This window comes from Oncorhynchus clarkii, chromosome 6 (genome assembly GCF_045791955.1).
Source record: "Oncorhynchus clarkii lewisi isolate Uvic-CL-2024 chromosome 6, UVic_Ocla_1.0, whole genome shotgun sequence".
NCBI lineage: Eukaryota > Metazoa > Chordata > Actinopteri > Salmoniformes > Salmonidae > Oncorhynchus > Oncorhynchus clarkii.
In genome coordinates this window covers 66,879,975-66,903,412 of record NC_092152.1, presented here as the reverse complement: position 1 = coordinate 66,903,412, position 23,438 = coordinate 66,879,975, and the positions used below count along the sequence as shown (strand labels likewise).

Sequence of the window (23,438 nt, the reverse complement as noted above, 5' to 3'; positions counted from 1 at the left end):
AGAGAGAGAGTCTGTCTAATGAAGACACTACTGCACTAGCTCTGACAAACCTCTCATTGCTACATGTGTATGGGAAAGTCAATTTTTACATTGCACAAATTAGACTTAATTCAATTAACAGGCTGGTGAGCCTAGGCAGTTGTAGTAGTGGTAGTCTATTAGAAATATTAATTGTGAGGGGGTGACTTTTTTTGTCCGATTTTTATAATGGTCACTACCATGAAATAATCACCTTATTGTTTACTTATTTTAACAATTAATCAAAAATCCATTACTATACCTGATGACTTTGTTGCTTTTTGACAAATGTCAGTTGAGCGTAGTGTTCATTATTTAAGATTCTGAGAATGTTTAGTTTATTATTTTATTATTTTATTTTGTAGATTCAGTCATGTAAGGTGAAGTATGAGGCTAGCTTGTGTACGTTTTCTTTCTGTATTGATGTTTCACTCCTAGACTATTTAAAGGACGTATTTCCTCTCTGAGGAGGCAGAGCACAACTGGTAAAGACATGGTAATGCATCGGCAGCCACAACTGTTTGCCATCATTTACGATGTTGCTTCCCTGTAGGTCCATATTGATTGCAGCCCGCAGTGATTCCACAAGCGATGCCCGCTTGGTCTGAATGTTTGGTTTCCTAGCAATTTGGCAAAGAAAAACTGTGTTTTCAGTTCTGCCGAATGACTTGGACATCGCTTTGTGATGTCACGTCTGGTGTGCTTGTTGTTTTTTGCAGTGGTCGTTCACAGTTGTGTGAAGTAACAAATGCATTTCTTTTTTCAGTGGTATTTGCCAGAAAACAGAGTCCGTTTGAACAGTCGGTGCGGGGCCCTTTTGACTGTATGTCTGAGGGGATGTGGACACCTGCTCAACAATTAAACTACAGAGGAGAGCAGACATTGCCAAGATAAATATTTGCCCTCCAATTCAAAGTTGTGTTCACGTGTTTGATTTGAGACGTGGAGGATATTACGTGTTTGTTCCTGACAGTCAGTTGGCAGTGATGTAAGCTCCGGTTCCCCACACTGAACACCTCTGTTCACTCGAACAGAGTACTCAGAACATAACAGCACTGCTCAGTGACTGTGGAATATGTGGTTGCATGTGAGGTTACTCATAAGGCTAAACATTTGCTGTTCAGGCTACCTCATTTAAATTATGCTGTAGATTTTATTTGTATTTTGCACTTTGACACAGTTCCAATGTTTAGTGTGGCTTATTTGGATTAAATGTTCTTACTAGCTCAAGCAGAGTTACAATGAGTTGTTTGTCTGTATTCAGTCTCTATCCATAAATCTGTAAATAAACAATGTTGTAATTTCTTTGATGTATACATTTTTTTTTTCAAGATGTTGAGTTTCCATACAGTTATGTAGCAGTTATGTAGTAAGATAGCAGATGAAATGTAGGAATGTTAGCTACTAGCGTTCAATTGTTGTTTGACATTTTTACTGTTGTGACAATCTCACTTAAAAAAAAGAATTCAGTGCCTAGGATGTTGTGAGAAAGGGTGTGATTTTAACGATGCTCCTAAGCTTCTCTTCCGAGCTCCTGTGTAACCGTAAATATATTTGCCACTGATTTCTTAAAATAGTGCAGATAGAGGTGTTGGTATGCATTGAGGAATTGATCACACATATGTAGTTCAGCTAGGTCTAGGCATACATGTAGATCAGCAAGACATTTCCTGTCCTTATTTTTGGGAGATTGTTTTCCTCTGAAGAAACGGTAACCTCTGAAAGGATATTAGCAGAAAACTTCTTTATTTTTATAAACCGAAAATATTATAGACTCTAGAAATGCTTTTAGTTTAACTTGTTTTGTTGATGTTAAAAGCTGGTACAGGATGTTTTTATTAGACTATTCTGAAAAGAAAAGAAGGTTCTGGATCTGACTTTGTTCCTAGGCTGCATCACAGAGACTACAACGACTACAAAGACTACGGAGACTACAGAGACTACAATGACTACAACAAATAAGACTACAAAGACAACAACAACTACAAAGACTACAGAGACGTCAAAGACTACAGAGACTACAAAGAATACAGAGACTACAACAACTACAAAGACTACAGAGACTACAGAGACCATAGGCAAATGAGTACCAGGTTGTGTGTCAGGCTGCATTCTGAAATGCACATCACAAGAAGGACTGTGACTGACTGTGATCAGTTATTTTTATTTTGTTTTATTGCTAAGGGCTTCATAAAAGTACGCCAACCTAAGACCTCTCTTAGGAGTTAGTCTCCTATATCCAGAGTGTTCTTCAAATGTTATTTTAATCAATGAACAAAGAATTGCTTTGATTTCTTCCTAAATACTAAACAGAAGAAAAGTTAAAGGAGGATATCTAATGACTGCCAGACTTGAAAACAGGATAGACAAAGATTTGCACACAGAGCAGTGCCCGTGCCAAGTTAAATCCATATTTAAATCCTCTACTCGACAGACACTGCATGTAAATGAACATTCTTTGGCATAGGTTTATGCAGTGGGGGCACGCCAGAGAGCAAAATCCCACTAGTCAAACTGAAGCATTCATATCTGCATAATGTCTTTGTCTATTTCCTGTTCAATTCTATAATTGAGAACTAGAGTTCTGAAATAATTAGAAGAGGGTCTTTGCCACACACACATGCACAGCTGACAATGTGGCTGTCAATGCAGTGCAGTATGATTCCATGTTAAGTGTGTGACCAGTGTGCTGGGTTGCGGAGTGGTGTGGATATATGATGGAGTTTGTTCCAGAGCAGAGCAGAGCTGCCACAGATGGGGCTCACAGGTCTGCGTGCCATACCTCTGAACCTCTGAAGCCTCTCTGTTCCCAGCAGCAGGACATGGGCACCCTATTCCATAAAACCTGTTACACATCAAACGTGATGAAAGTGATGAATGGTAGGTGAATATGGACTGTATTAAGAGCAGATGAGACCTGGATGAAATACAGACACGTGGAATTGATCTTATAATACATTTGTCAGGCTACAGTAATAGTATGCCTCTGTCTTTTATCTGCTTAACTGTTGGTGTGTGTGTGACCTCAGCTACTGTAGCAGTGTCTCATGACGTTGGTTGTCAGTGATTTGGTGGGTGGTTAAATGGAGCGGCTGACTCATAACAGTAGAAACCACAGAGAGACGGTTCCTTCCTTCCAAGCCAAATGGAACCGATCTGAGTCCCTGGGCCACTTTCTTTCAAGCCTTGTTGTCTGTTAGCTTAGAATTGACATCACAGATGTGCATTTAGATATTTCTTCCAGAGATATTAGTAATGCATTCCACATTAGAAATATAAGACAAAAAACCTAATTACTTCTCAGAGGAGTTCCCTGTGCTGTAGATATAAAAACCCATGTCCTTTTCCCTAACATTTCACCTATCAATAGCAGCCATATTTACCTTCATCAGATTCGATTGAGTGTTTCGCTAGAGAACAAAAATACTCCTGAAGAAACGGCTTAGCACAGAAGAATCAAAAATGACATCTGTGAAAATACCACTAGTGTTTATATTCATAATATAACCAGCAAGTTCACACATTTATATTTGTAGAGAATGCTTAACAAAACGTGTCATTCCGTTGCTATTCCGTAGATGACTATTTTAGCATTATCTCCTCATTTGAAGACAACTCTACCGCTCTGTGTTTGTCTCAATCAGTGTGAAGCATAGTGATATTGTGTTGTCCCTGGCTGGTGTAGCTATATCTGTAGTCGTGTGTAGAGAGAGGACCCTGGAGCCTCAGGCAGGAGCTGGCAGTCAGGACAGAGTCTAGAGACTGGAGCTGGTGACAACTAGTGCCCTAAAGAGCCAAGCAGGGTTGCACTACAGTCCGAGCCAAGTGCTACAGCTAGTGTGGAGTACAGCGTTTCCCCCTTTTAGAATGTTATATTATTATGTGTAGTGTTAACATATTGTTTCACTTTTAAAAAGTGTATTACTGTGTATTGCTAGAGTATGCCAATGAAGGTGCCATGAGTTGAGTTGAGTTGACTGCTGCATTCTGTGCAGTTCTGCCAGCCTCACATTGGCTGGCCTCTACATTGTCTTTGGCACGGGGTCTAGCCCGCACATCGTGATTGTGTGATGTTGGCCTAGCTCTTTTTCACTGTGGAAAAGTCTACTTCTCCCCTCGCTAAAGGGCCTGTTTGTTCTACTCATGCAAATGCAGATAGCTGGTGTTTAGTGTGTGCCCAGCTAGCTGGTGTTTAGTGTGTGCCCAGCTAGCTGGTGTTTAGTGTGTGCCCAGCTAGCTGGTGTTTAGTGTGTGCCCAGATAGCTGGTGTTTAGTGTGTGCCCAGATAGCTGGTGTTTAGTGTGCGCCCAGCTAGCTGGTGTTTAGTGTGCGCCCAGATAGCTGGTGTTTAGTGTGCGCCCAGATAGCTGGTGTTTAGTGTGTGCCCAGCTAGCTGGTGTTTAGTGTGTGCCCAGCTAGCTGGTGTTTAGTGTGTGCCCAGCTAGCTGGTGTTTAGTGTGTGCCCAGCTAGCTGGTGTTTAGTGTGTGCCCAGATAGCTGGTGTTTAGTGTGTGCCCAGCTTGCTGGTGTTTAGTGTGTGCCCAGCTAGCTAGTGTTTAGTGTGTGCCCAGATAGCTGGTGTTTAGTGTGTGCCCAGCTAGCTGGTGTTTAGTGTGTGCCCAGATAGCTGGTGTTTAGTGTGTGCCCAGCTAGCTGGTGTTAAGTGTGTGCCCAGCTAGCTGGTGTTTAGTGTGTGCCCAGCTAGCTGGTGTTTAGTGTGTGCCCAGCTAGCTGGTGTTTAGTGTGTGCCCAGATAGCTGGTGTTTAGTGTGTGCCCAGATAGCTGGTGTTTAGTGTGTGCCCAGATAGCTGGTGTTTAGTGTGTGCCCAGATAGCTGGTGTTTAGTGTGTGGCCAGCTAGCTGGTGTTTAGTGTGTGCCCAGATAGCTGGTGTTTAGTGTGTGCCCAGCTAGCTGGTGTTTAGTTTGTGCCCAGCTAGCTGGTGTTTAGTGTGTGCCCAGCTAGCTGGTGTTTAGTGTGTGCCCAGATAGCTGGTGTTTAGTGTGTGCCCAGATAGCTGGTGTTTAGTGTGTGCCCAGATAGCTGGTGTTTAGTGTGTGCCCAGATAGCTGGTGTTTAGTGTGTGCCCAGCTAGCTGGTGTTTAGTGTGTGCCCAGATAGCTGGTGTTTAGTGTGTGCCCAGATAGCTGGTGTTTAGTGTGTGCCCAGCCATGCGGTCAAGTGGCACGGTTCAGGCAACCGAAGACTTGTGTTTTTTTGTCACTAACATTTAGAAATTTTAAACAAATTAAAGTGGAATACAGGCCCTCTGAGAGTCTGTGTTATGGTTTAAAGGTTTGTTTACTCCCTGCAATAGCTATATTTGATTCATTGTATATACAATTCCTTGAAATCTGATCTGTTATATTTGAGGGCGAAATCAAATGAATGGTATTGCAGTTTTCTGAAGCAGGGTGAAATGACAAAGGGAACAATCAATAACTTGCAAAATGTTGATGTTACTCCCCCTCCTGCAATTATGTAGCTTACATGGGGCCGGGAGTGGAATGCTGTTACCTACAAAACAATATTGTCTCAAACAGCGTGAAGAATCTCAGAATCGTATCTCTTTACTGATCAGGCCCCATAAATGTAATTTCAAAGGTCAGATATTATATTTGTTCATCACATAGCAGATGTTGAATTCATGCAATTGTGTCAACTTTATTGATTTATTTGTTTATCTATTATTTTATTATGCTGTCTTTGGAAACATGGAGTTTTTTAAAATGAGTTTTAGGAAGTTTCAGTTCTCAGCTGTTTTGACAGGGCTGGACTATACATCACTGCCAAATCATCCAGCTCTAGTGCTCTGAAGCACATTTTGAGCATGCACACATGCTAAGGAGTGCAATTTTTTTTGTCTGTGATTTATGTAAACCAAAATAAATGACGCCGTGAAAATGTGCCTGGCACTCGTAAGGCAGCACAGCCTTTGAATAGAGGTATAACAGATTAGTCACGTTCTTCTACTCTGCTCTGTCGTCTGTCCTCCTGCCAAGAGAATGGCAGCATGCTCGCTCGCCCAGGGACAGACATGACTGTAGATGCACTGTTATGTCTTTTGTTAAACCAGGCCCCTGGAGAACTGAGAGGCCGTTGCTATGAGACATTAGACGTGTGAAATATCTCTGCCCTGTTTGATTAACTGCAGCCTTCGCCTTTTGATTCAGGAGAGATCATAAAGAAATGTTAAATACAATCACTTTTGGATAGCAATGCAACTTTGCAATTCATTTGTTATATCACATTTTGAATAGTGTCTAATTCAGTTCCTCTAGGGGTACACTGGTTCCTGTCCTGTGTTGTATGTGTGTGTGTGTGTGTGTGTGTGTGTGTGTGTGTGTGTGTGTGTGTGTGTGTGTGTGTGTGTGTGTGTGTGTGTGTGTGTGTGTGTGTGTGTGTGTTGGTAAGGAGTCTGAGGACACTGTGCTGATGGAGTTGTGCATCTCTTCTTCTGACAGGTATGGATGAGAGGCCGAGCCAGGCATCGTCCTCCTGGGCCCCAGGTGGCCAGTCGTCCAGTCCCTCCTACGAGTCCTCCAGGGTAAGAATACCGGCCCACTCACTCTCCGTGCGCTCCCTCACCTCACTCCTCTGTCTCCCTCACCTCACTCCTCTGTCTCTCTCACCTCACTTCTCTGTCTCCCTCTGCCTGGCCTTTCTGCACCACATCATTTAACACTCAGTACATCAACGTGTTACATTCACAGCTCACTGCAGAGGCAGGGAGGGAGAGAGCACCAGTCATGTTGTGTGACCTGTAATTGGCATAATTTTCTTTTCCAGTATGACCTAATTGCATGGCACCAATATCCTCTTAAGTGATAGGTTTAAATATGTTGTCATTTGCATTGGATTATTTGCACTAATCTGAAATATTAAGCATTTGTCAGGGGAAGCTGATTAATGTTGTGTGCTTTGGGACATTATGGCTACATTGTGGAATTTCTGAATTGGGGAAAATTACTCAACCATTTGTAGATCTGTGCCAATATTAGGATTTAAGGTGCAAACTATATTTATGATAGTGGACATCAATGGAAATATTGTTTGTTTTGGTTGATTGAAATTATAACTGTGACTAATGTTTATATTAGGTTATGAATATTCCTTAGAAATGATTTCAGTACCCGCAACGAGTGATTAATTAATTCTTTCCATTAGGATTTCCAGACTCTTATGAATATTTTGGCCGTAATTCAAATGTTATTTCTGATACATGATCAGTTGCGTTGAATTTATCATGCATCATGCAAAGAGATAAAAATAGAATGATGCGTGACATGAAATCATACCACAACTGGTTCGTATGGCATTTCTGTTCAAAGTGTGAATATATATTCTGTGTCTCTGTATTTGTTGTTTGTCTCCTACACCATGGTGGTTCTGGGTGCCCTGTATGAATTTCATTTAACGTCAATCTCCTGTCACTTTCCATCAGAAATCAGTTAAATGTCAGGTCTGCTCGGGCCGCATTACCTTGTTTATTTTCCAATGCCCTTCCCGAATGAACCTCTACAGGCTATGGTTCCATCGGCTGCCTGATCCGAATTATAAGATGGAGACGTTTGAGATATCTTTGCTTTAGGTGCATATAAATCAGCGTTTCTGACATTGCAAGGGACGGGCATCAGTAAGCAGGCAGCTGTTTGTGCCTATATACTGCACATGTGCACACAAACATGGAAAAACACACACACACACACTTCCACATACATTCACACACACTTCCACCTACATTCACACATTCCTTCACACATACCTTCACACAGATACGCACGGATGCACACACAAATACTAGAGAGCCAGAGAGATGGGGTTGTTTGTCCAGGTTTTACAGGTGTTTTATCAACGTGATTACTCATGTAGGCCAGAGAAGAAGACTTGCTCTGAAATAACCATTCTCCTAATAGGGGATGGTATTTCTTCTAGTTTCTCTGTACAGCAAATTGCAGGGTTCTCTTAATTTACACCTTATTCCAAACCATTTCTTTTGTTATTGGCAGCGCATGCTATTTGGGAGATTTTGTAGACATAATAATTGAGAGTGAGTATGGACATCAAATTGATGGTGAAAGGCAACTATACACTGCCTGGTGTCCAGCCTGTCAAAGGTTCATCCGGATGACTTTGACCAAAGAGAATGGAGACAATCTCTTTAATCCCCAGGCACATTTGATCTCTGCCTGCACCAGTACATCTGTCCATTCATCACTCTGTCTGTCCGTACAGACCATGGTGTGCTATGTCTTTGTGCCTCTGCTCCCCCACACTCCTGCGCCATATTCACGTTGAAGCAGTGTACCTAAATGCAGTTACAATGTTCACTAGCAATGTGCTGAGTGCACAGATAAATAGCCTGCAGCAGAACACATGCATAGATACTCTCTAGGTGGTGAGTACTACTTGGTTCTTATCCAGTGGTATTTATAGCACAATGGTGCTTATTCCCAAATAAGAGGAAGGACATCCTCTGATTTTGAGATGTGGTTTAGATCTTCATCTGAGATTTGATTTGGAAAGACAGGGAGTATTAGGTCAAGCAGTGTCATGACTTCTGCCGAAGTCGGTTCCTCTCCTTGTTCGGGCGGCGTTCGGCGGTCGACCTCACCGGTCTTCTAGCCATCGTCGATCCACCTTTCATTTTCCATTTGTTTTGTCCTGGTTTTCATTCCCTCATTATTTGTCGTGTATATAACCCTCTGTTCCCCCCATGTCTGTGTGTGAAATTGTTTATTTTCAGGTTGGTACGCTTCCAGCTGGTGTATGCCGGGTTTTGTTTTTTGTACCAGTGCTTTGTGGCAGCCGGTACTTTGTACTTGGTTGTGTGTACTTTCTGCTGCCTCACTTGTTCGTTGGGCATTTGTTTTTGTGACGCGGTTGCATCCTGTTTTAATAATTGCCTGAGTAAAGTGCTTTGTCCACTCATCTCTGCTCTCCTGCGCCTGACTTCCATGCACCAGCGTCCCCCTCCTCTGACAAGCAGTGTGTTTGGCCCAGCCTGAAGACAGGGAGGAGTCTAGGAACAGAACCCTTTAAAGCCATTAAACAGTAGACAAGCACTTATCTACAGTTCAGCTTTTGTCTCAAAAATCATATTTCCATAATTCTCACTGTAATGTTTCATAAATTGTGTTCAGCAACTCATACTAAGCAAGGTTTCTCAGAGGAAACGCTTTTCGGAAAAGCGGGTTTCTGTTATTCAAAGAGTTCAGTTTAGTGTGTCTGTCCGAGTGGGGCCTGCTTGGGTGCTTCAAGATAGCAGTGTATGATTAGTGGACTGTGAACAGACTACAGCCCTCCGTGCTGACCTTGGCTTCCAGCCAGCCAACGTATCATGGGAAGTTGTGGCTGCAGGTCAGCCGCCTGACAGCCGGAGCTGTGCCCACCGCCAATGCAGGAGGCCCCGCAGCCCGCATGCCCCAGCCCTGCCGCGACACTCACCCCGCACACGTCCATCACGCCCGTATCATGCCTCCCCAAGCCACCGCGGCGCAGCCACACATTCACCTGGGACGCCACACTCCATCTAGGAGATGACTTTTTAAACTCTGTGGCAAGGAGCTGTGGCCTGCATGCTTAAGTAGTGATTTGACAGTTATGTAGCCGGCGGTAACTGGCCCTGTTGGTCGCAGTGACAGCATGTGTTAGTGTCTGGGCCGACGTAGCCGAGCAGTGTTTGTAAATGATGAGGGTTCTGTGATTGATGATCTAATGGTCGCTGGGGAGCAGACACAGGGTGGGCTGGGTAGTGTGATCTCACCCTGACCATTATCTCCTCTGCCTTTCTTCTCTCTGGTCCTCCCTACCTGCCCCTCCTCGCTGGCCTTTTCCAGCTCTGTGGCAGCTGTCTCCACCAGGGAAGAAAAGACCAGGAGGAAATAGAGGACTGAGATGTCCAGATTAAGTCGTTCATTACTTACTACTCTTTGTTTTATTTGGTTAAATGTCAGTGGAAACACACCTGGGGGATTTGATTTGTAGTACAGGAGAGGTTTGTATGGGTTGTTGTTGCCTTCCTGTGTGTATTTGCCTCGCAGTGTTTGGGTGAATGACACACAGAGGTTATCTCCTGTGTGTGTGTGTGTGTGTATGTGTGTGTGTGTGTGTGTGTGTGTGTGTGTGTGTGTGTGTGTGTGCGTGTGCGTGTGTGTGTGTGTTTGTGTGTGTTTCGGAGCCTCTCACAGGGGTGGTGTTATTAGTGAGTCCGTTCATGGCGTGATTAACGGGGAGCGCGGCCTGGCAGGAACACAATGGGGAATCTCTGTGGATTCCCTCGACACAGCACAACACTCCACTGCCTTTGAAATTACTCCATCACCGTCTGCTCACAAAAAAGATGGATAACAAGATTTACTTTTTTTTACTGTATGTTGAATGCAGAGGGTACGAGTTGGGGGAAAAAAGCTCTATAGAAATTCTCGTCCAGTGCTGCTCGGTCCCTCCGGTGGGAGTTAATGTAGTTTTGCATTTGACTGGAGCGCAGGAGGATTTTCACAGGGCCCGGGATTAGCACTGCTACAGAGTATATTTTATTGCAGGGGACCCTGAGTTTTCAAAGACCATACTGTGACCGATATTTAGACCTAAGCTCCTGAAGCTGATAACTGTCATGAAAGGCCGCAGGAGAAAAAGGCAATTTTTTAAGCTGCAGGTACCGTGGTAGGATGGAGGGCGGCAGTCTTCCCCGTCATAGAATATAATAAATACCCTGTTATTAAATGTTTTACATTAAAATCATTATTGTCACAGTATATAGAGGTTTTTAATTATCGTAAGTGAGTGAGATTTGTTTTCATTCAAAAAAAACAAAGCCGCATGTGTTGCGTTTAGTGTAAATGTTGCTTGGCAACGTTTTGAGACTTGCTGTTTTTAGCTAAACAAATACACCACCTAGAACGTTTTTATGGGGGAAACATTTTAAAACTGATCTTGTAAATGGGTATTGTGTTTTATGAGAGGTTTGCTAGAATCTCTTGGACTGGTTCACGACAGACTCTTGTAGGGCATTGGAAGATGAATCCCTGCAACTACGCCTTAGAATTGACACAAGTCACTGATGCTGTTATGTATCCATTTGGACTAAGGGCTTTTCCTAATTGTTTTCATCCATATGTGAATGTGCTTGTTTGTGCATCATGCATGTGCTGGTCCATGTAATGTATGTACAATTAACATGTCAACATGTCTTCTCTCAAAAAGCCCACTGCCTCTTCAGATCCACAGAATTACATGTGCATCATTAACCTTGTATTTTCTAATCCTGAAACATGTGGCATATGCGTTGACAGGCTGATCAGGGTTCTGTTTTACTGCTTTTACAATCAGTCAGAGATTTAAAAAGTCATTTTTAATGACGGAAAGGAGAAAAATGTACAGTTTCAGGGGACAGTTGACCAATTGTGCTCTCCTTCCTCAGTAATTAGTGTACTGTCATAGCACTCAATTAGCCAAGCAGCCTAATAATGTGTTTAATACTCTGATCTCTCCCCCCAGGGTTTGGCAGACAGCCCTCATTATGGTGATCACATGAGTGGCAGTCGATTAGTGTCCCATGAAGGATTGTCCCAGACACCTTTTATGAACTCCAGCATAATGGGTAAGTAGGTGCTTCTCAACACCTCACCCCTCACATGCCAAAAGGTCTCAGAGATCCATTTTATTTAAAAAAAATCCCTTTAGCCCTGTGTGGACAAGGCATGTCACGCATCTGGAAGTGGCAGCCCCCACAGCCCCGCTAGGTCGGGTGTTTTTCCACTTCCTCTCCCCTCCTCTCCTCGCACTCTCTCCTTACTTCACCCTCTCTCTCCTGCTCTCCATCTCCCTCTCTCCTCCTGTGGTGACCATCTTCAGAAGTTGACCCTCCCCCAGGGTGGAAGTCACGCCATCAGTACAGTTTTCCATCACAAAAGACTGTCTTCTAGCTATTAGAAAAGCCATCGGCAACTTCCAGTGGCAGGGGAGGTGGTGTCTAAGGAAGGGGGGTTAACCAAGCAGATGTGCCAGAGACCATTTCATACAAAAACAGTTCCCCATCACCATTGTTGGATATCATTTAGGATTTCTAATAGATGCTTGAATGGCAGGTGATCTGTGATGGTTTATGCAGACTTAGCGTTTGGGTTTGTTAAATCATGCATAGCCTGATTGTGCTGCTCTGATGTTGCACCACCACCTCCATTTGTCTGCTACCAGCAGCAGTATGATAATTCCCTTCCAAATAAAAGCCTTTATTTTGAAGCCAGTAGTGACTCCATTCAGATTGGGATGCTTTTGGAGATTTACGAGATTGAATTTACTGTGCTGGTCCTTTGCCACCCCAGTATATAATCACTGTTGAGTATGAACAGATAAGAATGATGATCACTGGTTAAAGAAATCCCCATCATAAAACCATATTATAGATTTATCAAACCTAAATGGTGGGTTAGAATTTCTAAAGGTTATTTATTCCCCCCTGATGTGATGGATACATTCTAACAATTAAAAGCTATATATTACACTGGCCTTTCTCCTGGAGTCATTGTGATGTGTTAGCACATGACAGTTTTATGGGCAACTGAATCCCCGGCTCATTGTAAGATTGCCCTGGAGACTGGTTGCCATGCAAGGTGGATAGTTTACGGATGGGTGCTGGTGCAGGAGACGACTGAAAATGAAATGTTATCTTTGTGGCGATTGATCACAGGATGCATTTGGGTAGGTGGGCTCCTCTCTGTTCTCCGGCTCTGGCTGTAATTATGCTTATAAGTGGCACAATATGGAAATGATCTGCTGCAATGATGTGTCAGGGCATTAGACAATCTGATTGTGGGCCTAAATTGCCTGTGCTTATCAGAGGCTGGGATTGGAAGATGAGCCTGGTCTTCAATACAATTGAATTTCAGCAGTAATATCTGGGATTTACATGGAATTACCTAGTTTGGAGCGACCTTATTAAATCAAGCCTGAAAGGTTATTCCTCACTAATCAAAGAGGTGGAACACGCATGCAGGGACGTTATACAATTATACATTACAACTATACACACAGCATTTCCAAGGGAACCCTCTGGTTGTACAGTACTACGTGACCCATTTTTGTTTGATCTCACCATTGGAGTTTTACAACCGAGCCATGGTCATCTAAATGGATTATCTTAATCCAAATCTCAATGGTCTGCAGTTTCCTTCGACAAATATTTGGATGATGTTTGGATACCCTTTGTTTAGATACCTCAGTGTATGTGGTTACTCAAGACATTTAAAAGAAGAGAACATGTTTTGAAGGATTGGAAGCATAGGTTCAATGACTCACTGCCACAGTTACTGAGCTGTATTTTTGGTATTCTATTTGGTATTGTATAAGAATGTACATTGTTCTGATTTGAGTGTTTATATTATTTAAGTGTGCCTTGCTTTACTGATAGTTCTGCAGGTGGAAAGGAACAATGGTCTTCCTTACTCACTGCTTTGTGTGTGTTCAGACCCATACAGTCCTTGGCTTCGACAGACCTGACTCACAATGACCAGGAAACCTCATTTGCAATGCTTTTGAACAACATCTAAATCAGCTTTAGTTTAGATAAGAAATCTTACCTCCTAAGACGTACTTAGTCAAAGAAAAGCCAGCAAGCCATTGTCCTGATTGTATTGTGTGTGTGGGCATGTTTTTGTCTTTGTATTTTATTTCATGGTTTGTAAATGGAACAGAGGAGACGGTTGGCTCAGACCTGACTCCATCATTCAACCAAAGAGAAGTATGACATGTTGAAAGCAGCTTGGGGTTATTTGAGGTCAGCTATTGTGTATGATAATGAACATGTTACAGTTGTTAGTGCCCAACAGATGGCTGGCAATGACTGTTTATTTGACATTATATTTTAATGACAGTTACCAGCAGAATATGCTGCATGACTTGAATAATGGAGGCTCATTCTAGAGGTCATCTTTGGTTCATTGGGGCTTTGTCTTTGTACAGCTTGGGAATAGTAGAATAACAAATGAATAGTAAACTGTGTTGTACATATAAATTCAATGAAGCTATTCGAATGTAGCTACATGTATGGGAACAGGAGTACCCAATGTCTTTCAGGAATCAGATATGAATCTACATAAATAGATGATGATCAGAATTATCCCCTCTTGCCTCATGTGATGGCCTTATTGTCTGTCCCTCACGAGTAAAGCCTGTGGGTTGGAGGGTGAGGAATGTGGATTAGGATGAGGAGAAGGGCAGGGTGTCGTGTGAGCTCTCTGTGATGGCACCAGCAGCCTCTCTTGGGGCTAGCATAGTGCCTGTGTCAGAGTGGGTCAGGCGGTCAGCCCCCCCCCCCCCCCCAATCCTCTTACTGCACGACGACACATTCTTCTCAGCACGCTACACTATCCATACATACAGTAGTGCAGTATCAGCTCACTGTCTCACTCAGAAGGCCATGTAGATCCCTCTGACTCAGTCACTGACTGTGTAGATGACGAGGTGGTGAGCAACACGGACATGCTGCTCATTGTGTTTCCATGTTTGTATGTATGCAAATGCTGCTCCTTGACAAAATCCAGTAAACAGTAAATAATGGTAAGCGGCAAACAAAGTGGGAAAGGATGGAGTGAGTATTATAATGGAACGACTTGTTCAATCCCATCCAGTGTTACAAATGCAGTATTCTTAGTATTTATAACTCCCACTGAGGATCTAGATGTATTAAACAAGTATATCTCTGCTCCCTTTCCCCTCCTATTCTTCTGTTCACTCTACATTCCATGTATGGAATCCTAGAACAAGTTCTAGAAGCTCTAAGGTAAAAGATGATTATGGCCTATGTCCAGCCCCCCTTGCCCTGTCGCTCCCCTGGCTGAGGATGTATCCTGTATACCAGTGGTTCTCTGAGGGAGGAGTGGAGGGTGTTGCATAACGCTGACTGTGAGTAGTTGTTTGAGGCAATATTTAATAAGCACTAATCCAGCTTTAGATTAAATAGAAATATGCATGCAGATAGGGAATCCTGCCTCTTCAGCGGGTGTTGTATTTACTGGTCAAACAGATTATGATCACAAAGAGAAATTGGTTTAGTCTTTTGTTGATATTCAAGACACAAACAGTAACAGTTGGCAAGGCAAAACACACTTGTTTTGGCTTTGGGTCATATAATATGTATCACTTGAAATATAGTCTCATAATTAAGCAGATTCAATTGTATTATTGGGATGGGAAAATCTTTCTGCTTTAATATGAATCTAAATCAGAAGAAAGATCTGGGCTTGTTACTGAGGTCTCTCATTTACAGTGCCTTCAGAAAGTAATTTAATTGTTTGGACATGATTTAGAAAGACTTCCTCAAGTCTTAAAAATAATTTTGTAACCTGTCTCCTCCCCTTCATGTACACTGATTGAAGTAGATTTAACAAGTGACATCAATAAGGTATCATAGCTTTCACCTGGATTCACCTGGTCAGTCTATGTCATGGAAAGAGCAGGTATTCCTAATGTGTTGTGCACTCAGTGTATCAAAGGAAGGGTATAAAACAATTTCTAGAGTGTTAAAAGTTTCGAAGAGCACAGTGGTCTCCACCATTGGGAATTTGACTAAATATGGAACTACCCAGACTCTGCCTAGAGCTGGCTGCCCGACCAAACCTTGGTCAGGGAGGTGACCAAGAACCCAATGACCACTCTGACAGAACTACAGAGTTTCTTGGCTGAGATGTGAGAACCTGCCTCAGTCTCTACAGCACTTCACCAATCTGGGCTCTATGGGACAGTGGCCAGACGGAAGCCACTCCTGAGAAAAATGACAGAACACCTGGAGTTTGCATAAGGGATGTAAAAGACTCTGAGATCATAAAGGCAAAAGATTCAGGGGTCTGATGAGACAAACATTTTACTCTTTGGCCTGAATGCAGAACACTATGTCTGGAGAAAACCACACACAGCTCATCACCCGTCTAACATCATCCCTACCTTGAAGCATGGTGGTGGCAGTCCCCACCTGAGACTGGTAAGGATAGAGAGAACAATGAATGGAGGCAAATACAGGCAAATCCTTGATGAGAATCTGCTTCAGAGTGTAAATGACCTTAGGGGCAAATATGGGGCAAATATTTACATTCCTACAGGACAATGACCCCAAGCATACAGCCAGAGCAACGCTGGAATGGCTTCAGAACAAGAATGTGAAAGAACTTGAGTAGCCCAGCTGAAGCCCAGACTTGAATAACCTTGATAATCTGTGAAAAGACTTGAAGATTGCTGTTCCCCGCCACTCCCCATCTAATTAAACAGCGCTTGAGAGGAAGGAAGAATGGGGAAGGAAGAAAGAAGCAAGGAAGAATGGGAGAAAATGCCCAAATCCAGATGTTCAAAGCTGATAGAGACATACCCAAGACGACTCATAACGCTGTAATTGCAGCCAAAGGTGCTTCTACAAAGTATTGACTCAGGGGTCTGAATACTTATGTAAATGAGATATTTATTTATTTCATTTTCAATAAAGTTGCAAAAATGTCAAAAAAACATGTTTTTTGGACATTGTGTGTAGATGGGTAAGAAAAATTATCAATTTAATCAATTTTGAATGCAGGCTGTAACACAACAAAATGTGGAATAAATCCAGGTGTATGAATACTTTCTGAAGGCACTGTAGCCCTGAGATTTCCCTGAAGTGTCACCATGCATTCTGGGTCAGTTTGTGGTCCACATCTCTGCATATGTGTATATACACTGAGAGTACAAAACATTAAGAACACCTGCACTTTCTATGACATAGACTGACCAGATTAATCCCGGTTAACACTATGAATCCTTATTGATGTCAATTGTTAAATCCACTAAAATCAGTGTAGATGAAGGGGAGGAGACAGGTTAAATAATGATTTTTAAGCCTTGAGACAATTGAGATATGGATTGTGTATGTGTACCATTCAGAGGGTGAATGGGCAAGACAAAAGATTTTCGTGCCTTTGAACAGGTTATGGTAGTAGGTGCCAGACGCACCGGTTTGTATCAAGAACTGCAACTCTGCTGGGTTTTTCACATTCAACAGTTTCCTGTGTGTATCAAGAATGGTCCACCACCCAAAGGACATCCAGCCAACTTGACACAACTGTGGGAAACATTGGAGTCAACATGGGCCAGCATCCCTGTGGAACGCTTTCGGCACTTTGTAGAGTCCATGCCCCGACAAATTGTGGCTGTTCTGAGGGCAAAAGGAGGTGGTGCAACTCAATAGTTGGAAGGTGTTCTTTATGTACATATGAGTGGTTCTATATCTTCAATATGTTCATTTAACAGCGGTACATGGAGAATTCTCCTGGCCCTGTAATGTTGTTTCATTTTTCAGAGTTGCCAGACCTATGGTGAACGATAGCTATACTTGTATCTGCTCCTGCATTGAGAGCATGAAAGGACTCATTGAGTTGTATTTCCTGAGAGCCCTATGCTGGTTAATTGGGATGACTATATGAGTACCAGACTTGGATCTTATTTCCTGCTGAGTTTCATCTCTTACTGTAGAATGGAGAGGAAACGTTTAACAGTCTGTTGCAATTTGAACAATTAGTACAGATGATAAGATATAAATAGACTAGCAGCAGTGTGATTACCATTTTTTGTTAAGCCTTTTCTGTTGAGTAGAAGCACAGAGCCTATTCACCCACCTAGGTGAGGAGGAAAGGTGTTGAGGGTTACTGTACGCTGCTTCAGGTGCCAGTTTAAATAAGTCCTCCACTGATGTCTCACTTATTTTGGCTTTGAGCTTCTTCATTCACCTTGGGTGAGTTCTATTCTATAAAAATTGGTGGTGTTTGGTCTTTTTCTTCAGTTTGGCATAGACAAGGCCTATATGTACCATTAAAAACAGAGGCTAGGAAGAGCTATTGACTTTCAGCCTGGCTCTCAGATGGCACTTGGAAATCACTGCTTAATTTCACAAGACAGGATTTATTCCGTGAGTCACGTTGATGGCTCTGTGTCAAAGAAGAAGAGAAAGAAGGGGAAATGTCCTACAAGGACATCCAGAAACATGAAACATCGTTGCTGTCTTTTGATCACTTTTCTCTTTTTTTGCAGCAAAAAATCTGTTGCAACCTTCCTCTTGACAGTTGGAGTAGGTTTGGTGACCTTTGGAGTAGGTTTGGTGACCATTGTTTGCTGAGTATGTTGAAAGTGATTTAATGAGAGTTTGAGTATGAGAGTTAGTGTGTGTGTGTATAGAGTACGTATGTAGAGTATGTATGTATACAGTACCAGTCAAAAGTTTGGACACACCTACTCATTCAAGGGATTTTCTTTTTACCAATTGTAGAATTGTCATGCCCTGACCATGGAGAGCACTTGCTTCTCTATGGTATAGTAGGTCAGGGCGAGACTAGGGGGTGTTCTAGGTTTATTATTTCTATGTTGGTGCTCTTGGTATGGTTCCCAATTAGAGGCAGCTGAGGGTCGTTGTCTCTAATTGGGGATCATACTTAAGGGTTCCCTGTTTCCACCTGCTGTGTGGGATATTGTTTTGTTAGTCTATTCATGTATAGTTTTCTTCATTAAAGAACCATGAATAGAAACCACGCTGCATTTTGGTCTGCCTCTCCTTCAACTCAAGAAAACCGTTACAGAAATAAATATATTCAAACACAAGCTTAGCCTTTTGTTAACAACACTGTCATATCAGATTTTCAAAATATGCGTTACAGCCAACGCTAGACAAGCATTTGTGTAAGTTTATCATGGCATAATGCTATGCTAGGCTCTGCTGGTAGCAGGCAACATTTTCACAAAAATAAGAAAAGCAACCAAATTAAATAATTTACCTTTGAAGAACTTTGGATGCTTTCACTCAGGAGACTCCCAGTTAGATAGCAAATGTTCCTTTTTTCCAAAAATATTATTTTTGTAGGCGAAAAAGCTCCCGTTTCTTCACCATGCTTGGCTGAGAAATCGATCGAAAAATTATTCAACTATAACGCCAAACTTTTTTCAAAATTAGCTACATAATATCGACAGAAACATGGCAAACGTTGTTTAGGATCCATCCTCAAGGTGTTTTTAACAAATATATTCGATAATATATCCGTCGAGGCAGTTGGTTTCTCATAAGAAGCGATTGGAAAAATGGCTACCTCAGTATTTTACGCAAGGTTTTCTGCGGGAGACACCATGTGACCACATGCCATATATGGTCCCTTACAGCCATTCTTCAAGGGAAATGCCTAAAAAGACGTCACAATGCTGTAGACACCTTGGGGAAAACGTGGAAAACGTAAGCTCATTCGTAGCTCATTCACAGCCATATAAGGAGTCATTGGCATTAGGCGGTTTCAAAAAATGTGGCAAAAATGTATCTGGGTTTCGCCTGTAACATCAGTTCTGTGGCATTCACAGACAATATCTTTGCAGTTTTGGAAACGTCAGAGTGTCTTCTTTCCAAAGCGGTCAATTATATGCATAGTCAAGCATCTTTTCGTGACAAAATATCTTGTTTAAAACGGGAACGTTTTTCATCCAAAAATTAAAATAGCGCCCCCTAAATCCAACTGGTTAAAGTAATGATGGACTGTAATTTCTCTTTGTTTATTTGAGCTGTTCTTGCCATAATATGGACTTGGTCTTTTGCCAAATAGGGCTATCTTCTGTATACCACCCCTACCTTGTCACAACGCAACTGATTGGCTCAAACACATTCAGAAGATAATAAATTCCACAAATTAACTTTTAGCAAGGCGTACCTGTTAATTGAAATGCATTCTAGGTTACTACCTCATTAAGGCGGTTGAGAGAATGACAAAAGTGTGCAAAGCTGTCACCAAGGCACTGGGTGGCTACTTTGAAGAATCTCAAATATAAAATATATTTTGATTTGTTTAACACATTTTTGGTTACCACATGATTCCATATGAGTTATTTCATAGTTTTGGTGTCTTCACTATTATTCTACAATGTAGAAAGTAGTAAAAATAAAGAATGAGTAGGTGTGTTCAAACTTTTGACTGTATGTGTGTGTGTTCAGCCATGTGACTGTCTGTATTAATAACTCTGCTGAGCTGCTACGATACACCCTCACGTTCCTCCAGTGCACCTCATATGCTCTGTGTGTGTAGTACTATTAAAACAAATCTGATTAATATAACTAGCTCACCACACACATCCAGGCCTTCTGTCATTAGACTTGATTTGGTGGGCTAATGGTATTTCCAAGTTACATCATGTCTGCAGTGGCATGGGACTGTATTTAGCCTGAGTCACCCATGATGATCTCAGAGGTGTGTGTTGTGTTGCCTTCCAGTTGTTGAACACCATCCTAGCGATTACTGTGAAAATTCCCCTAACTAACCTGTTTAACCACTGCTCATATTTCCAGGCAGATTAAATCTACTAGGTGGCAGTTAACGGAGCAGGGGAGACTGTGGCCTGGGCCCCAGAGACAGACTGGAGGCCCCTAGATAGGGACAGACAGTCCCAGAGCCCAGGGCCCGTATCCACAAAGCGTCTCGAAGTAGGAGTGCTGATCTAGGATCAGATTAGCCTTTTAGATCATGATGAATAAGATTATATGAACATATCCTAGATCAGCATTCCTACTCTGAGATGCTTTGTTGATATGGGCCCAGCTCCTCTCTCTGCCTGTTCCTCTAGAGACAGTGGTTACTGGGTTTCCATCTGATACCACTGGGACCTTCACCAAGTTCGTTGGCTACCTAACCCTAATTGATCTGTAACAGATGAAAAACACTTTTTTTTCATAGAAAGTGTTTTCTCTGTCGATTCATTTTTTTTTCTTCATATAATTCCCTGGAGGTAAGTGCTTTTTAGTTTTCAGGCCAGAATATGTGGAGACTAGGTTCCACAGTCTCCTTTATTGAAAATGTGAGGCCTTCTCCATAGCTACTCAACATAAAAAGCAGCCAGGCCTTGGACCAGTCTTAAAGTTTGTGTATATGCTCAGGAAAAGTCCAGACTGACATGCTTTCGCTGTTGATAGATGGACGAGAGGAGAGCAGTGAAGGCGGAGTTTAAATCACAATCTGTCCTTGAATGCCAGCCAACCCCTGTTAGTGTGTCCAAGACCACTGTGACCATGTATCCAAGTGCATCAGTGCTTTTCATACAACAATTTCAATCTGGATGAAAGTACACCTTTTTTTAAAAGCAGCATTGCTCAGTATCCTTGGAACAGATGAATATCACACAGTTTAAATTGAACAGTGTCCAAGAATAGTTTGTGCTGCTTGCCTTATCTGGGTAATTAAAGCTGTAATGCTTGCTGTCACCAGGAAAATAATTGTGGAGCCCATGCAGCACTAGTTTCTGAGATTTGCATCCTCATTGCCAGCCTGCAGAGTGTTCTGCAGTTAGCCCTCCTCTCTCTCCTCCTCTCTCTCCTCTCTTCTCCCTCGGCTTTCTGCTAAATGAATTCTCCGTGCACAGAAGAATTGTTCTCATCTGTTTTTCATCTCCTTTTTATGAAACGTAATGGGTTTCCAGGAAATGAAATGATGCAGTCGTTTAGTGACAATGCAAAGTGTTCAGAGCATTTTGTTGCCTAGGGTTATGTGCATAAGAGGGGCCATGACAGCGCCAAGATGTATTCTCCCTGCCTTTTGTGCAGCGGGGGGAAAAATCAATCTCTCTCAGTGCCTCGGTAGTGTCTTTTTCTCCTTTTTGTTTTTAATTGTTCCTTAAGGCTTATCATGGAGAGCCAAATCCCACATGGCGCTAGCATCCCGAGCGTGTTTAACTGGTGCAGGTGTCGGTGTGCTCGCATTCTGTCCCGCGAGGGCCCCTCCCCCGACCCAGGCTGTGATTGCGTCCAGGTGCTGCTCAGGTGTTCACCCGGGTACTTCTGCATTGTGGGTCACAGGTGCTGCCAAGGTTGCTCCCTCTCCTCTCCTCCGTCTGTCACTCACTCGCTCCTGCCTGCACCCTTCTCTCTGATTGCGCCCCCCTCCTCTCTCTCTCTCTGTCTCTCTCTTCTCTATTTCTCCTGGTTACGCTCAAATTTGCCCAACCTCTGCAGCCTCCGCGGTAGAGGAGGAGGGGGCACTGGTATGCCTTTGGAGTGTGGAGACACACACACACGCACAGATGGTGAGCTGTACTCACAGGTGTGAGTCACAGTAGATCATTAAGGACTGTGAGTGATTGTGGTGGTTGGTCCTTTAACCATACTCACTGTTAGCTCAACTGAACTAGAGATGGAATAGATGACATTATCCCTTTGTCTACTCCACTGGTTTGGTACCACACGAGGAGAGAAGACTGGTTTGTAATGAATCCACTCTTGTGTGAAGGCACAAGGCCTTAGCACAGTGAGAGCACATTTCTGCAACCATTTCAAGCATATGTATTGCTACTTGTGATTTGTTTACTGGTACTAAACAATAGGTGAATACATTTTTTTTGTGGGTTGTTTTTCTGGGAATCTTTGAATGTGTCTGGTGTTATGCTATGTGTCAGGCCAGCAGAGGAGGAGAAAGAAAGAGGGAGGAGAGGGGAGGGGAGGCGCGGGGAGAGGAGGTGTGGTGCGCTGTAGTCTAGTGGATGTAGCCGGTCATTATGCAGAGCTGCAGGGTGCGCTTATCTGTTACTGTGCTCAGTGGAGCGTGAAGAGCTGAAGACGAGCTGAAAGGGCACAAATCCCTCTCCTCCATCCCACTCCCACACATCCCCCCACCCGCCCTCCCCGCCCCACTCACCCCCTCCCGGTCCCTGCCCTCCTCAGGCCCTGGCGCCAGTGCTGCCAGTGAGGCGTTGCCCAGCCCAGCTGCAGAGGGGGCTACCTGTCCAAGAAGGAGGGCCAGGGGAGAGGTGAGGTGATGTAATAGGTCCCTGAGGGGCAGCTGCAGCAGTGGAGGGGCGATGACAGTAATTACAGGTCCAGCCAATCAGTCCAGGAACATCTGGAAATATCATCCTCTTCCACTGCATGTAATATTGTATCATATTGTACAAGATAGTTACCTCAACTCCACTGATTCTGACAGCACAGCATACTGCACATCATAGTGAAATATTTCTGGTGTTGGTTTGACTGTGGATTATAAGCATTCAGTAAAACCAGCTCTTCTTTTCATTCCCGTTTCATGAAATATATGGGCGTTTGATTGTTCAGTAATTCACATCCTGTCTTTTCCACGACTCCTCTACCTTGTGTCTGCTGTTTCCCTTGGTGACAAAGCCAACCCACTCCTGTAAAGCCCACCTAAAGTCAGGCAAGCCTATTTCCATAGAAATCTCTGTAATGCTAAATGACACATCAAAAAGCATAGCTTGGTGCATTGCTCAAATGTGAGATACTACATCTACAGCAAGGAAGGATTTTCAGAATAGTGGAGGCAGTGTCTTACTAGGGTATGACGACTGAATCATGAGCTGCCAGCATTTAGCCAATCCCTTTATACACACATCTAAAGAATCTGCCTACAATCACTATTGGAAAGCATCCATAC

General features: G+C 42.9%; 1 protein-coding gene across 3 annotated transcripts in view; it reads left to right on the top strand.

Moving 5' to 3' along the window:
• The window catches only part of LOC139411480 (transcription factor 12-like), a 92,770-nt gene that overhangs the window by 11,741 nt on the left and 57,591 nt on the right, over window positions 1-23,438 (top strand). For all 3 annotated transcript variants that reach the window (XM_071157905.1, XM_071157904.1, XM_071157906.1), the window contains exons 4-5: window positions 6,483-6,565; window positions 11,518-11,620. In XM_071157905.1, coding sequence (XP_071014006.1) covers window positions 6,483-6,565; window positions 11,518-11,620 — 186 coding nt within the window. The remainder of the gene's footprint in view (window positions 1-6,482; window positions 6,566-11,517; window positions 11,621-23,438) is intronic.